This window comes from Drosophila gunungcola, unplaced genomic scaffold (genome assembly GCF_025200985.1).
Source record: "Drosophila gunungcola strain Sukarami unplaced genomic scaffold, Dgunungcola_SK_2 000029F, whole genome shotgun sequence".
NCBI lineage: Eukaryota > Metazoa > Arthropoda > Insecta > Diptera > Drosophilidae > Drosophila > Drosophila gunungcola.
In genome coordinates, this window is record NW_026453207.1 from 273,964 (window position 1) to 291,013 (window position 17,050).

Consider the following 17,050-nt stretch of genomic DNA (forward strand, 5'->3'; position numbering starts at 1 on the left):
TAAATTTTGTATACAGCGACAACATTTTATTCCGTCGGAAAAAGCCTTTAGGAAGGGAAGCTGGTCCAGACCGCAAAGACATGGGCACATTTCATGAATTTCTTTTGACTCAACAAAGGAATCAATCAAAAATTTGTGAAATAATTATAAGGTTGATTTTAAAATGGCCGTTGTCCGGAATTTTTCCGAAGGCTCCCTTTTTTCTAAAGGGTCCATGGCCGAAGTCCTAAACTTCTTCATTTTTGTCCTGGATCAAAAAAAAAAAAAAAGAATTTTTAGTTTTTAGCAACAGCAAATCCCAGAAAAATAAATTAACTAAAAAAGTCAAGAACATTTTTTCTAATTTACAAACTATCCGTTAGCCTTTTTCTGCTCTCTATTTTCGTTCACAAAAATCGAACGAAATCGTAAACTTATACCTTGCCGTTCATTACAATTCCATCGCCTGCTGTCGTTCTCACTTTTCACGTTTGTCGTGTGCGCACATAAATTCGGCGTTGCTTGGGTTAAATAAAAAAAAAATAATTCCACATAAGATGTTTGCAAGAATCTCAAGTTCAAGTCTCAAGTGGTTAACTTGCTCATAAAATGTATTGGATGCAGCTGACCGTCGTCTAAGGATTTCTGCAAAAGGATTGCTCCAAATCCGTCAATGGAAGCATCGAGTTTCTGATTGTAGATGCTCAGAACTGGATTTGCGGTCAATATCTTCTTCAGATTGTTTACGGGCATTTCTTCTTTCAGACCCATAAAAATTTGGTATTGTTCTTAGTCAGGTCTGTAAGGGGTTTAGAAATAATGGCATCATGAAATTACAAAAATAGCCTGTAAGTCCAAAAAACTTTCCAGCTGCTTCAAAGTTTGCGGAGATTTAATTTTGGTCACAGCCTCAATCTTCTCTGGTGTTGGATAAATCTTTTGGTTATTAATGATATGGCCAAGGAATTGTACTCACGTTTTTAGAAAATGACATTTTTTAAGATTCAGCTCAAGACCATACTCTGCACAGGTGTCGATGACCTCTTTCAGATTGAGTACTGCGTTCTCTTCAAAGCCGGTATGATGACGTCATCGGTGTATGGCAAAGCAATGCCTTTGCGAGCTAGTTAGCTGCCGAAAAATAGCGTTAACGTGACGCTGCAAAACGCCAGGCGAATTCGAAAGGCCAAATGGTACCTTTAGGAACTAATATTGTCCACTTTGAGTGACAAAGGACGTAAATTTTTGGTTTGACTCTGAGACAGGTACCTGGAAATATCCGTTCTTTAAGTCGATAGTGTAGAAAATCTTTGCAACTTGTAGCCGGTCTAGTTGATCATCAATAAGAGGTAGGGGAAAATGGTCTTTCGAAAATCAGCACAGAGTCGTGGTGAGCCGTCCCGTTTTTTTTACCATTACTACAGGGCTTGTGAACTCGGAGTCAGACTCTTCAATGATTTCATTTTGTAGCCATTCTTCTACTTGCTCTTCTACTAGGCGCGCCTCTGCAAACGGCAATTCTTGGTCTGGCAAAAATTAGCGTTTCGTCCTTTAGAATTATGCGCATCTCGATTTTAGTTGTTTTTGTGTGAAGCGGCTTGTAGTTGGTAAATATTTTACGAACATCGTCTTTCGCGAACGCTCGTTAATATTAAGTTCATTATTGTTTTCAGCAATATCAATTAATGAGAGATACACTACAGTTTTTCAGCTTCGCACGTCGAATTTCGTCAAGACTGAACTGGCTACCGTTTTCGAAGAGAGCTACGCACTTTTTGTTAGCAATAGTATCTTCCTTGCTTGTAAAACTGCTCTTTGACTTCACTCTATGCGTGTTCACTTTACGGCTCGCAGCTTTTGCATTTTGATCCCAATTGCGAGAAATATGTCCGTTCTGGTTACACTTAAAGCATTTTTTACCACGTTCTTTGTTTTTGCAGTTGTTCGAAAAGTGTCATTTTTCACGACAATTATAACAGGTAACCTCTTTTTTAAAGTTCTTGTTCACTGTTGCAACTTTCATGCTGTGAAACATTTCCACACTACGCTTTGGTTTCTCACGGACGTTTTGTTTTTTGTGACGTAACTTTTTAACTTCTCTTTGAACTCACTCAAATTTCTGGCACCGTACAGAAGTGTTTTGTCAACGTCTATGCCATCGATTACGTACTGTATTAAAACTGAGTCAATAGTTTCACCACGAATGGCCAATTCCTTCATTCGGTACAGGTAATCTAAACTACACTCTTCTTTATCGCGTTTACTTTTGCTTAGCTGTTCGTGTATTTGTTTGCTGCTTACTACAGTTTTAGACTCATTTAAGAGTGAAGTTTAAAAAGCATTCCAAGAGCTTAGACCTCTCTGACTCATTACAAGGAGTTTTGCAGTTCCTTTCAACGATTTTTTCGCGAATATTAACTTTTGCACCTCATTCGATCTTAGTTAAACCACAATTCAATAGATATTGAGTTAGAACCGTCGAAAAAAACGAATTTGTCTTCCAAATCGCGGAAGCTTAAGTCGAAACGCGGTGTTGTCACTTCTTTGTAAAAACGTTTTCGGTTCTTGGTTCGAACTATTCGCTGAAATTCGCGATTTTGGATTCCGTTTTCTCTCTCAGCCATGTCGATTCTTGTACTTCTTCCGCTTTCAAACACATCGACATCTTTGTCTTCGTCGTCTGATGATTCGATTTGGCTGTGTGCGAAAAGCCCATTCTGCAACAGATTGCGATATATATGATGTCCTACGTCAGCAACGTTGTTGGTTATGTTTAAAACATTGCAGATCGATGCTAAATCCCGTTCGCTTAGATGTGGCTGCATATAGCTTACTTTCGCCTGATAATTTTCCGAACTCTCATCAAAATCGAATCCGGAAAAGTCTCGAAGTCTTTGGCGGTTGTTTTGATCTCCCGCTCTTTCAACTAAGTATGTGTGCAAAGCAACAATGTCCTTTTTTTTGCTGCTGCGAAAATTTTTACTTATGAAATCATTTAAACGGCTCATGTTTGTGCAAGAAAGTAGATATTACAACGACGAAATAAAGTTTTAGAAGTTTACACAGATGTAACACACATGGTTTTTTTTAGCTTTCAGCTTTTCACTATTCACTTATCCCGGTTGAGCCCTTAAATGTGGAATTTTGGTTTATTATTGTTTATTGTTTGGGTTGATTAAGTATTAAATTAGAAATACACTTTAGCAAAATTTAACTTGAATTAGATCTCTCGTCTTGTCGTCCTTGGGTCTTGTCTTAGAACCACTCTTGTAACAGGCTCGAACTCAACTCTCCGTCTAATCGTCATCTGCATAAAGCCAACTCTCGCTTTTTGCTCTTCCTGGTCGTTTGTTTTTAATCTTCATTCGTCTTTCGTAATTACTTTTAGATCTCCCATCTTTCGTAGTTCTCGTTCAGCTTAATGGTTGTTGTCTAGGATAAACGCATAGCATGGGTGCTCCTTGAAATAGACACACCCCACATATGTATATATATATATATTTTCTGCAGCCTCCTTGCAGTACTGGACATTTTCCAAATTTATGTAGTGACCGTTAAAGAGCCGCATAATTTCCTTACGTGGAGTAGATAAATGATCCTTACTTGGCCACAACGATCTTGAGTGGAAACTCCAGTTTCACACTGTCAGTAAACAAAATCAAAAATAAGTCCACACTTATTCGTTTTTAAATTTTTTTAAAATGTTTTAATCAAGATCGCGAAACCGTGCTGCGACGTGGTGACTTGAGCTTGTTTATTTTCTTTATTATTTTCATTTACTATTCTTTTATAATGACAACAATTTTCTGTTTTTATGTGTGCCTCATTATGACAGTGATGACATTTTATATTATGTTTTGCTTTTCCCTTAAATATATATTTTTTTTGTTTATTCACTTTATTTTAAATGTGTTTTTTTTTTTTTTTTAGTTAGTTTTATAATAAATAATCTTTTACGACTTTTCTACTTGTGTCTAAGCTGTCAACTTTAATTTTTATTTCGTGTTGAAATGACTTAAAACTGTCATGTCACTCACTAATTGGACTGAGAGCAATCGTTTTCAGACAGCCAACTGCAACCCCAAAACTCTGCGCTCGTAGATGGCGTCCAAATTCCATAGAATTTGACGCGCCGATATGTCCTTTCCTACCCCGGGCCGGACTAAGGTATAAGTTGGACCGTGCCGAGAGTCAGCCTGGCTAAAAAACTAGCTCAGTCTCAAACGGTGGGTTCAGAGAGATGGCGACCCCCTGTTCTAACTATCGCCTTACCCGGGCATCGCAGATCTCTGCCCGGGTGGACCTTCCCTTTCTCCGCAACTCGTGGGATTCAAATAATGGACACTAACAAAAAACAATAAACACCACAATGGAGCCGGGCACTCCTAAGAAACCCGTCACGCTGGAGAAGGTGGGTACTGCAACAGCGACAGGATCTGCGAGCGTTGGCCCCGCCTGTGCTGGCACCAGCTCGGTGGCTATACCGAAATGGCCCCATCCCAAATTGGGGGTGAAAGGTGGAAGACAGTCGGCCGCCAGCACCTCTGCAAAGTCGCTAACCCCTCAGATCCATGGATGAACAAGGTGGAGTGCTACCAAATTATGGACCTAGTGCAGAGAACGCACAGCCGAAGAGGCAGCGATCTCTAGAATTGTCTGGATCTGCGGCTGACCTATACAAGACTGGGGACGTTCCCAGTAGGCCCCAAGCGATGATCTGGCTGCCGTCCTCCATAATGACGCGCGAAGACATGCTCTTCATGTTGTAGAGGTGCAACCCAAACCACCCCACCCACGACTGGAAGGTCGTAAAGGTGGAGCAGCGCGATCAGAGTGAAGGTCTACCAGGGAGACTCGAGCGCGAAGCAGGACCCGGTCGGCAACCCAGCCGAGCAGGTTTTTCCGGAAGAGCTTGAGGCTTTTGGGGACGAAGAGCCAGAGGATGGCTATTCCACTGACGCATCGTTAAGCAGAGTCTTGCAGGCGATGAAGCCGGCTGTAGGAGACGACGACCTCTGTGACGATGAGGCAGCCGACGTCACGGTGGTGGAGGGAAACCTTGCAGATGTCATTAAGACTACTGCAAGTCAACCTCCACCACAGTAAGGAAGCGTCTGCTGCTCCGCCTGGATGACGATGGGGCAAACCTAGTGCTGGTACAGGAACCTTGGGTCGTTGGAGGCAAGGTCTCTGGACTAGGCACCAAGGAATTCAAGTTGCTACTTGACCCTAAAGGAGGTAAAATTCGAACCTGCATTTTAGCCAAAAGGCACCTTAGCATATTTCTGCTTCATAATTACAGCAACGGAGACAACACCGTTGCAAGCCTGGAACTTCCAGCGGCTAACATAAGGGTAACTTCAACGTACATGGCCTTCGAAAAGGAGGTCACCCCAGACGACCTAGTCCGACAACTGGTTGAAGAGAGCGAGGAGCTCAACATCGGCCAATCGGCTGCGACGCAAATGCTGACCACAATCAGTGGGGAAGCCCATCAAGCAATAACCGGTTCCTATGCAACAGGAGTAACACCCCTACCTTCATCACAAAAAATAGCCAAACGGTTATTGACTTTACCTTGGTGTCAGGCAGTCTGCAAGCAAAAGTCAGAAATTGGGAAGTCTTAAGCGAGCACTCCTTTTCAGACCACAGATTCAGAGAAACTACTTTAACATTACACCCTCCTACTCCAGCTTAATTCGTCAACCTTAGACGAATAAACTGGCGCGCTTATAGAGAAGCCTTACTAGGTATTCTTCCAATACAACCCCCAAATGACAATAGTGATCTACCCAGTCTAGATAACTTAGTAGAGACTTTCACAGAAGCCTGCAATATGACCTTCGAATCAGCCTTTCCTAAATGCAAACCGAGGGGATCCAAAAAGCCTCCTTGGTGGACCCAGAAACTTTTAGAGCTCAGATCCAGCTGCAGAACCTTTTTTAACAGGGCTAAAGCGGCGAGCGAAAATCTAAAATGGCAACAATATAAGAAGGCCATAAGAAAAGGAAAACGATCAGCTTGGCAGACCTTCTGCTCAAAAATAGAGGAAACAACCGATGCAGCTCGGCCTAGGAAGATCCTCTCCAAAACAATCCGCTCCTTGGGATACTTAAAAAAACCAGATGGCTCATGGTCAGACTCTAGTGAGGAGTCCCTATGCCTACATCTAGACACCCACTTTCCGGGTAGTCACCCGGTAGAACGACTTCCAGAAAATCAGGCTGGTTCAAGCATCGACCTGTTAACGTTTCTTTCTAAACACAACATAGGATAAGCCATAAACTGGCAAAGCCTCGCACTCGACGTCGAAAGATTTCAGTCCTATAAGTCTAAAATCCTTTTTACTTAAGAGTTTTGAACGACTGATTGGACTGCACATCAGGTCAGTCATGGACTCAAAACAATTATTAGCAGCACAACATGCATACTCAAAGGGCAAGTCCACCGAATCAGCTATACACGCGGTAGTCAGCCAAATCGAAAAGTCACTCAACCACAAGGAATACGCACTAGTTGCATTCCTGGACACAGAGGGCGCTTTCAACAATGTTCTCCATGCAGCCATAACCGAATCCCTCACCGACCTGGGTGTTGAGGTTCAAGTCGTGGAGCTAATCCATAAATTGCTGATGAGCAGAATGGTAACCTCCACCCTAGGAACCTCAACACAAACAAGGTTCGTGAACAGGGGAACCCATCAGGGTGGTGTACTCTCCCCCCTAATTTGGAACATCGCAGTAAATAAACAAGGTTCGTGAACAGGGGAACCCCTCCACTATGGAACAAGCAGTAAGTAAGCTGCTGTGTAACATGAAATGGGGTGGATGTAAGGTTGTGGCATATGCGGATGATGTAGCCATTATTTTTTCAGGGAAATTCCCTCAGACACTATGCGATTTAATGACCGCCAATCTTAAAATACTCTCTGACTGGACATCAGAAAGAGGTCTAGGGGTAAACCACGCGAAAACGGAGCTGGTGCTGTTCACAAACAGATACAAGGCTCAACTAAACCAACCAACATTGAATAACTGTTCTCTCTCTTTCAGTGATAACGCTAGATACTTGGAGTTAGTACTAGATAAGCATCTGACATGGAGACTGAACAGCCAATAGAAAAGAAAGGCAACAATTGCCCTCTTTTCCTGCAAAAAAGCCACCGGAACGATATGGGGCATGTCCCCGAAAATCGTCCGCCGGATACACACAGCGATAGTCAAGCCTACGGAGTGTCAATATGGTGGTCTGCTCTAATGAAGCAGACCACCAAAGCAAACCCTAACAAGGTTCAACGAATGGCAGCCTTATGCGTAAGCGGAGCCCTTCGCACCACCCCCAATGAGGCGCTAAATGCTATTCTGAACCTTCCCAGCCTGGACTTAGCCGGCATGGTGCTGGCCAAGATAGCTGCGGTTCGAATGAGGGACTTAGGGCAATAGAAACCCCAATCATATGGTCATGCCAGGATACTCCAGCAAGACACAACAATCCCACCTAAAACGGATCTTTGAGAACCAATTTAATACAGCCACACCCCCTTTGAAGCATTGCTCTTAACCAGAGAATACTGGGAGCAAGGTCTACCGGGCCTAATAGAGGCTGCAATTTCTACACTGACGGCACCAAATTAAATAACCAAGTGCGAGGAGGAATTTACTCCGACCAACTTAACATCAGAAAATCCATCAGACTTCCGGATCACTGCAGTGTCTTCCAAGCGGAAGTATATGCTATAAATGAGACTTTGTTGCTCCTAAACGATGCAAACTGTCAAAAGAAATGTGTAAACATCTACAGTGATAGACAAGCGGCTATCAGGTCGATTATCTCGACTAATACAAACTCTCAAACCATATCAAACTGCCGCAAATCTGAGATGAGATGGCTTTGCAGTTTAAAATATACCTAATGTGGGTCCCGGGTCACCGAAACATTGCAGGCAATTGTATTGCAGATGAGCTGGCCAGGCTGGCCGTTCTTCTTCTACCGGACAAGGAGAACATTGGTATGCCGATGGCCACCTGCGAAGCTGAACATTAAAAACAAATATAAAGAACTTGCGAGCCTAACATGGAGACATGTAATGCATTGTCGCATCTCTCGCCAGACATGGCCAATTATTGATGCGAAGAGAACTTCTGAACTTCTTGGGCTAAACAGTGCCGAGTGCGGAATGCTAATACGAGTACTTAGAGGCCATTGGTTGGTCGGCACACAATGAACCTTTTAGGTCTAAGTGTGTCAATAGTTTGACAGCTGCTCTAACCTTACCTAACCTAACCTATGTAGTTTCCTGTGAAATTTAAAAACGAGTCCCTTAAATATTCAATCATAGGGGTCTTTGTACACCTCTCTGCTTCTCTCCAAATTTCATCCGGCGCACAAGATTATCTTTAACCTTTAAGTTATGTTAATTTTGACAACAGAATAGGGATATTAAATTAATATAAAAGTAAGATACCGGATACACAGCTGATCGATTTCAAAATATGCCCCGGGGGCATTGCCCCGACTGTAATATTTTTGCTGATAACTTATAAAATAATAGCTCGATTTAAAAAATGTTTAGGTATACCAATAGGTTTGATCGAATATGACATACACAGCCTAATAACTTATCTCTTAGAATAGAATGACAGTCTTCGGAAATGCCTCCTTCGTTCGTTACATAGTTCTCATCGAATGCAAAATACCTTTTTACTAACGGGTATAAATAGCGATTTACATGTAAGATACCATAAGGTTTATATTGACCAAGAGACATTTGACATTTGAGTGCACATGTATAATGTGATGTTTTAATATTAAAAATTTTAAAATACCAGAGCTGATAGACTGAGTAAAGAACTTAAACTTACTTTTGTCGAATCTTCTTGCATTTTAGTATGCTCCGCTATAAACCGCACACAAAAGCAGCTTTTGTGAATCTTGGGGAGACATTTGGAATGAGAAAATGCTGGATTGTTTAGAAGGGGACTCTTTATCCTTAAAGATCCGGTATCTATATCCGGGACGGCTGCTATTTCGTCTGAGCTACAATGAGTGAGTGGCAGCACAGGGCCATGCACTTGACAGCTTCCTCCAAAGGGACCATTGGCAGTCAGGCTATAATTCAAAAAACAATCTTTATTAAAATTTGTATTACCCAATATACTTACATTTCATGAATCATGGTTATTATTACTCTAATACTTAGATTTAGCTTTTGTAATGTACCCATATAGGTTCCCACGGATCAAAATAATAAAATGATGTTTCATATATTTAATCGAAGTACTGGATACTAACCTTGGACATAACCCACTGTAAAATGTTTGCCTAAATTAGGACAAAACGTAACTCCTAAGGCGAATGTCAAAGCTAGTATTATTATTAATAGCGAGTGTTCCAGGTTCTACATTTTAAGCAGCTCAGTCTTTCTGTTTTGAGTGCACATCGTGAGAGGTTGGCTTGCAGCATCTTAAATCTTAATCAGCCTATGCGAAGCCCAAGTTTTCTAAACACGTGGAGTTATAAATCAAACAGAAGTTTACCCATCTGTGACTTAAAATCTCTCGCGCGGTCTAACTACTCAATTCAGAAAAAACACTAAGCATATTGACCGTTCAGTTCTGGAAAATTCCAACCAAATTTATCAACAAGCAAACCTTTGAAGTAAGTCGCACTTACAGGAACCCAACCAATATTTTATAGTGACCCACCCTCACCATTTACTTAGGGTTCATAGCTGATTACCCAATCCCCGTTGGTCGAAGAGGCTTCGAACAAGGCCAATCTACCCGGCGTGGTATACGACTACAAATGGTTTCGAGCATTAAATGCGCGACCAGACTCCCGGCCAGACTACTGTTAACCGTGGTGTTTAGATTCGGTGTTTCGGTTCGGAATAAGTAACGTAGCTTACTTAAACGTTAAAGATAATGGAACAAAAAAAATTTTAAAAAAATAAATAAATATAAAAAAAAACCATTTAAAATAAGCAGCAATTAAAGTCGTCCCTGTAATGGTCGCCTTGGTTTACAAAACGTGGTTTTCCCTCCCATACTTAAAATTCTGGAGAGAAAAAGATTTTATCTGTAATTTTAAATAAAGTGTTAACAACTTTGGTAGCAGTCACTGTGAATGACAACTATTGATTAATCGGTTGGCATCCCTTTATCGCTCTGAGTGGCGAGATAAGGTTGCGAACGCCAGCTTACTGTCGCTCTAATAGGAGTCAAGCCCAGCGGAATAAAACAAAAAAAAGAGTGACAAGAAATCCTTTCAAAATCCGTAGGCATCCGTTCTACCTCTATGGTAATTATTCCGCGAGTTTAAAAATAAAAAAAACCAATTGAGTTCTAACCTACTCTTTCGAACACGACAGGCCATTCGTACCAATCAGCCGATTAATTCAAATGCGAGCTGAATTATTGTAATTATAAATATTCCTTGGCGTAAGTTATTCTTTATACATAACCTGCACCTCAGTCGGCTAAATTTGAACTCTTTAGCTAGCGCATCGCAACATCGTTATGACACCCATGGAGCTCTACATTTGCCAAAAGCTCCACTAAAACCAAAAACTCATTTAGACCAGCACATGCACTAAGGCTTGGCAGCAACGTGATAATAACCTGATCACGAGATCACCACCAGTGACCTCCCCTAGCCCAGCCTTGTGGTTTGACCATCAATTGGGACACATTAAGTGCATGCAGAACTCCCACCGAACGGAAAAAGGCGTAGGCAGCAATAACTAGCATCGTTATATAAGAGTCGTGGGAGCATCTTAGGACCAAATAAATTCACCGAGGAGATATACAGCAAAACAACCTAAAGAAAATGCAACAAAGAAACTTAAAATAAATTTCAACATAAATAGTTAAAAAAAAGTTTAAGAACTTGAAAAAAAATTAGTAAACTCTTAATTATCGCTAAAAGAAAAGCGTAAATTCCATAACAACAAACCAGTAGATGGTGCGCATTCGAAGGAGAACATGCCGCATATTCAGGGTCTGGGTTAAAAGTGTTGAATAACATTTGGAAATCAACATCTCTGGAGCAACATGAAGGACTTCATCAAGCAACAGGAGTTCATGAGTGTTTTTTTTAAAACCAGATAAAGCCATTTTACGCTAACGGAAACCAACTAAAATTAAAAAACAAAAAAATCAAAATAAAAATAAATAAAAAATACGTCATCAAATGAATTAAATCAATGACCGTTTTCGAAACAATGCATAAAGATAATGTGAAAAAAGAAACGCAATCTACAATTAAAAGCTAATTAATGTAACTGGTCTAGCTGCCTATATAGCATTTGAATTTGGTTTTCGTTTTGTGATAATACGGTTTTCGGTATACAGACCTTTCTGCTCGTATTTACATGGGATTATCTGAAAACAGACTTTGATTTGCACAATATTCTTTTTCGATTGTCGCGATGAATAAATGAGTAAATTGAGTGTCATTGTTTTGATGAAAACATGTTAAAGTAAAGGAAACTATAAAACAAAATAATGATTAATATTGAATATAATAACAATGCTATGTTTTTAGATTAAACTTATCATGAATATAAATGTTCCTACGATGAAGATTGGTTTTAAAAATCATGTTAAAATTAAGAGAGTAAATGAAGATACTGGTTTTAAAAATCATGTTAAAATTAAGAGAGTAAATGAAGATACTGCTTATTAGTCGACCTTTAATGAATAAAATACAATAAGTTTTGATATGAGTTGCTAAGAGTATTACAGACATGGGGGCGTAAATTAAAACAACAAAGGGTCGTTAACATATGGGTTTCTTTTTAGTTAAAAAGAAACATGGTTGGGTGGGTTAAGAAAACTAGTGGCCATTAACATCATCGCCACCCCCTTGCATTTTTTTTTTTGAAGATCTCACCTATTAAGTAAATTATTTTGACTTGGCCTTCCTAGATTCGCCTGTAAGAAGGGCTTATTGTTTTTGAGGGCCTCTTTAATATTAAGTGCGTAGTGTTGTGTTTAGGCTTCATCAAGAACCTACCCCACCCGGAATGAGCTGCCGTTTAATGGGTCCCGCCGCCGCTGATTGCACCTAAGCTACCAAATAGTTGTCTTGCAACATCACCATGCAACACGCTACAGCCCCCCAGGTAAATGAAGCCAACAAAACAAAAAGTGTATCTAAAAACTGAACCTTGAGTAACACCAAATGTATACCTTCGATATCACTAAAAAATGTAAAGAAGATCGGACATAAATAGTATAGAAACATAATAAAAAGAAAATCGTTTAATCTCAGTAACAAAATAATGCTACCAGCAAACTATATACAGAGTGTTAGTACCTTGAAAATTAGAATGATTGAAAAAATTGCATAGCATGTATGAATGATGTAACAAACATCATGAAGTGCTTGTGTTGTAAATTGTTTCCGAGGAAGGTCTGGCACCGTGAGCCCATGACGCCGGATGTAATTGCTCAGCCTTTGGATATACCCATTGCAAAACACTTCAAAATTTTCGACTATGTCTAGTTATGGAGACTTTATAAGGAGCATCTTTAGACGAGTTTCAAGTGTTGTCTTGTCAGCGATAATTGCGACAGGCCAGTCGGCTACGGAACCACATAGAAAGGCCGGTCCATCAGCCCATAAAGGAGCATCTATTAGTTCGGTGGAAAGATCGCTTCGAGAAAGAATATCAGCAGGACTTAAAGTTGGATTAAAGAATTCGCTCTCTTCAAGCCAAGAGGATTATATCCTCATACAAATCTCTTACGCATTTTGCAGATGTCAACAGTGATTGCTTCCGGGTGTGATCGAAGAGTCAATAAAAACATCATTGTGGAGCTATCTTCCTTTATGACACAATAATAAATTAAAAAATACCGACTCAAACCGATATCAGCGGCAGGAACTAAAGCCATGTGCCCCGGATAAAGGTATTTCTCTCAAGAGACAAGAAGCTATGACGCGCTTGCTGGTTGTACATTCCAAATGGATTTCACAAAATTTGCCTCACAATCTAACTCTTCCTTGGAAGCATGCATGATTGGCTCATTGCACCTTTCGATTTCCCAAAATAGCCCAAGAAGGTCATCCAGCCGAAACAAATCATTCTCCTTACTAGCACAGGATAATGGACGAGTTGTTACAAGACCAAAATATAATCTTGCTCCAATTAAGAGATCCACAAGTTGTGGAGAATGGAACTAGGCGTCAGCGAGTTGTATAAGGTTGGCTACCGCTCGGTACCGAGTACTTGGAGGTTCAAAACTGCATTGTTATTTAAGCTGAGTACCCATCCGTCACAAAACTAGAACGTTAGAGACAAAATCGTGAAGCGCGAGGCAAGGAACGAAGACTCAGAAACGATTTTTTATTAAACTAAACGTCGATTATCAAATTTGCCGTCCGAAAACTCTCTGCATAACCTCCAGAGAATTTTGGTTTCAGTTCGGGCAGGAGAGTTGGAATGTGCCGGCTTATCACTCCTGGGCGCAAAAATAAGCTGGAGAAATGAGGCATCATCTGCGACACCCCTTTTAAAATCTCCCATCGAATTGATGATTCGAGAGTCACAACAATGTCTTTAAATTTGTCACTTAAATCACTGTCAAGCTCATCACAATCCAATACCCTCTTAAGGGGGTATTCTGCTCCAAAAAATTAAGGCAATCGATTTTTTTTTTTTTAATTTTTAATTTTAGACTTTTAAAAAAATGATCCTTTGTGATGTGGCGTCCGAGCCATTATAAATGTTTCCTAAGCATTGAGCGCGTCTTTCTCGAAACGACTTTTTTTGAGGTGGTGACATGATACTTCAATCTTAATATCTTGTTTATGCTACACTCAATCGAGTCTGCATCGGACTTGATAAAATGGTGATGATAAGTAATTTTAAATAATTTGAAAACGTCGAAAAAAATTGATTAAACATTTTCGTTATTTTTTATTTTTTTTTTTTTAAGTGGTCAACACGATAACGGAATTCGTTTGATTTTTTTCCGATCTCTACAAGTGCTTATTATGTCAACCAAAACGCAGCAATTTTATTTTAAAACCCCACTTTTGGACTTTTATTAATTTTTTTTATTCTTAAAATGTCAATAAAAACCGTATAAAAAATTGTATACTCAAAATGTTTTTTTTTCTTTATCTCACTTGAAACAAGAAAGGAAGCAAACTTCGGCAAGCCGAAGTTCATATACCCTTGCAGCTATTGCAAGAATTAAATAAACCCTTATCTGTGAAAAAATTTATCGCTTAAAACAAATATTAATATGTAAAAATATATTTTACAATTACTCAAAAGCAAAAAAAAAACTTTTCTATATGGAATTGTGTTCCAAAAATATTGAGCTTAGTGAGTTTGAAGCTCATTATGCCAAGTGTTCATAGCCTCGGAGTGCCTTCGAGGTTTTACTGTCGAATACGAAAAGAATGAGTTATGACTAATGTTCCACCCTTGCAAAAAAAATATGAAGGGAAAAAATATGGAGGGAACCGGAAAAAACACCAATCAGCAACTAGAAAACCGCTCTAAAATAGGGAGAAACATGAGTCCAGTAAACCCAAAAAGGTCGTATTGAACAAAGAAAATTACTTAATTATTAGAAGTAAAAAATAATGTAAATATTATTTTGCTCACAGCAGAGACTACGTTTCCTGTTAAATCATATCGAATTGATTGTGCAGTCAAATATATGATAGACTTAAATGAATTTTATCAAAAATTCCAAAAAAATATAGTTGAAATTATAAAGCATTGTATGATAGATTATCGACCCATAAAATGCAATTTGGGCGTATATTGTACATATGAAAAACAAAGAGATGACGGAGAGACAGTTAGCAAAATAAGCATTTTAGAACTGCATAGAAATCATTATGCATTCATACATACCCATTGTAAATGAGCTGAATTCTGGGATGGAATGTTTACTAACATTGAACAGTGAATTCCAAGAAAAAGACTCTGGCTGGGATATTCAAAATTTTGACCATTTTGAAACCAACATAATAAAACTCGAAAATATTCCTGCTAGCGGTTACATACAGGCTCCTAAAAAATAAAAGCCCGAAATGCGCTTATAAACGTGCAGAATACTGACGTATTTTGTGTTATGTGGTGCATACTAGCATCCAAAGCAAATAAAGCCCATGAGAATGCAAGTTTCGCAACACCGCAACAAAGGAAATATTCTACAGAAAAAATGACAAAACCATAAAACTATAACATTAACATCAAAGATGAAACTATTATATATGACGGAATTTTTTTTTCGGGAATTATATTTCCAAATTTGGTGTCCGACATTTTGAGAAAAATAATTTGGACTTCGGCATAAACATTTATGAAATAGATAAAGCTGGCGATAAAATTGTAGGACCAACTGTTCAAACAAAAGAAAGAGGACCAAACCACATAAATAAATTGGGTATCGATAATAAAGACCCAAATATGATGCATTACGCCTATATTACAAAGGTGTTTACATTATGTTCGTCACAATTTTCCAAAGCCAAATCGGGAGGTACTTTCGTGAAAGTTGTCTTAAGTGTTATCACATTAAAAAAACGTCGTTTAAAGGATACCACAGGAAGTTATCTCCTCCGGTGGTGATATATGCCGATATTCAGGCTGTTCTGAAAAGTTACAGAATATTCCTGAATTCACCATCTTCTTCTTCGACAACAAAAGTGCAGAAGCATACTGCCTGTGCAGTATTATTTTTATCATTTGTGCACAACAACAAATACAATCCATGTCAAAAAAAAAATAAAACTATTAAATTTTTAAAAATGATTTATTTATTTAATAATATATATTGATATATATCATGCAAAAATTTTGTACAGCTCTTAAACAAAAAGCTTTGAGTCTGTACAACATATATTGTTCAACCCCCAAGAGCCCTAGTGTCAGCCGAGTGCCAGTCGATGTTCGCGACCAAGAAGGTAATTGCTCCGCCTGTGAGATAGAAATAAATTCGAGCGATCTGGATAAATGCTTCAAGCAATTTACTGGAAAATACGTAGTAAGCCTAAGTACAAGTAAAGTGATCCATTCTTCCCAGTAGTTTTCCACAATTTATCCAAATATGATCTAAATTTGTTCATTACAATACTAGAGGGGAAATGAAGTCCAATACATACCTTGTAATAAAGTACTTTATATAGCACTAAGACAGACAATAAATATCAACGGTTCAAGTAGATATTAAATTAGATACATAGATTCAGTTAGATTTTAAACTCAAGCTTGGAAAAACTAGCGAGCTATATGGAATACAAAGATTTTAAAATTCTTAGTAAAAAAATTGAGGGAGAAAAGTTTAAGCAAATGAGGAGGAAAAATATGTTTCCGTACGACTTTATTTATAGCTTAGAGAAATTTAATGAGACCCAGCTTCCTAGCATTGATAGGTTTTATAGTTCTCTCAGTGAAGAAAAATGTACTATAGATAATTATAATTTTTGCACTTAAAGGTTGGGAATCCTTCAACTGTCAGACCATAAAAGATTATTTAAAACTTTATTTAGAAAGTGATGTTTTAATTTTGACAGATGTCTTTAAAAATTTTAGAAAAATTTGGCAACAAATTTATGAATTGTACCCAGTAAATTATCTTACCGCACCATCAATATCATGGGAGTGCAATTAGACTAATTAGCGATGGCGATATGTACAATTTTTTATAAAGAGCAGTACGAGGTGGGTTAACTCTATGAACACAACGCATTTCCATAGACAATAATAAATATTTAAAAAGCTTTGATCCAGCAAAACCAATAAATTTTCTAAGTTATATCGATGGAAATAACTTATATACAATAGATAAGCTATGAGTAAGTCCTTACCCCCTTCAGGGTTCAAATTTTTAGACAAAGAAGAAGTTGAATCATAGTATAGGATATATGCTAGAAGTTTATCATCCTCCTTTTCTGTGCAGAAAATAAAGTTCCGTCAGGGTACCCCCTGCAAGGAAAGTTGATTGCTAACCTAACTGACTTAAGTGAATACATAATTCATTTAAATTATTATTATCTTCTAAAGAACATTTTTACAAAACTATAAGGGACAATCGCGACCGCT

General features: G+C 38.7%; 1 protein-coding gene across 8 annotated transcripts in view; it reads right to left on the minus strand.

Moving 5' to 3' along the window:
* The window catches only part of LOC128263947 (acetylcholine receptor subunit alpha-like), a 609,051-nt gene that overhangs the window by 76,193 nt on the left and 515,808 nt on the right, over positions 1 to 17,050 (minus strand). For all 8 annotated transcript variants that reach the window (XM_052999220.1, XM_052999224.1, XM_052999228.1 and 5 more), the window contains one exon: positions 8,841 to 9,087. In XM_052999220.1, the coding sequence (XP_052855180.1) occupies positions 8,841 to 9,087 (247 nt within the window). The remainder of the gene's footprint in view (positions 1 to 8,840; positions 9,088 to 17,050) is intronic.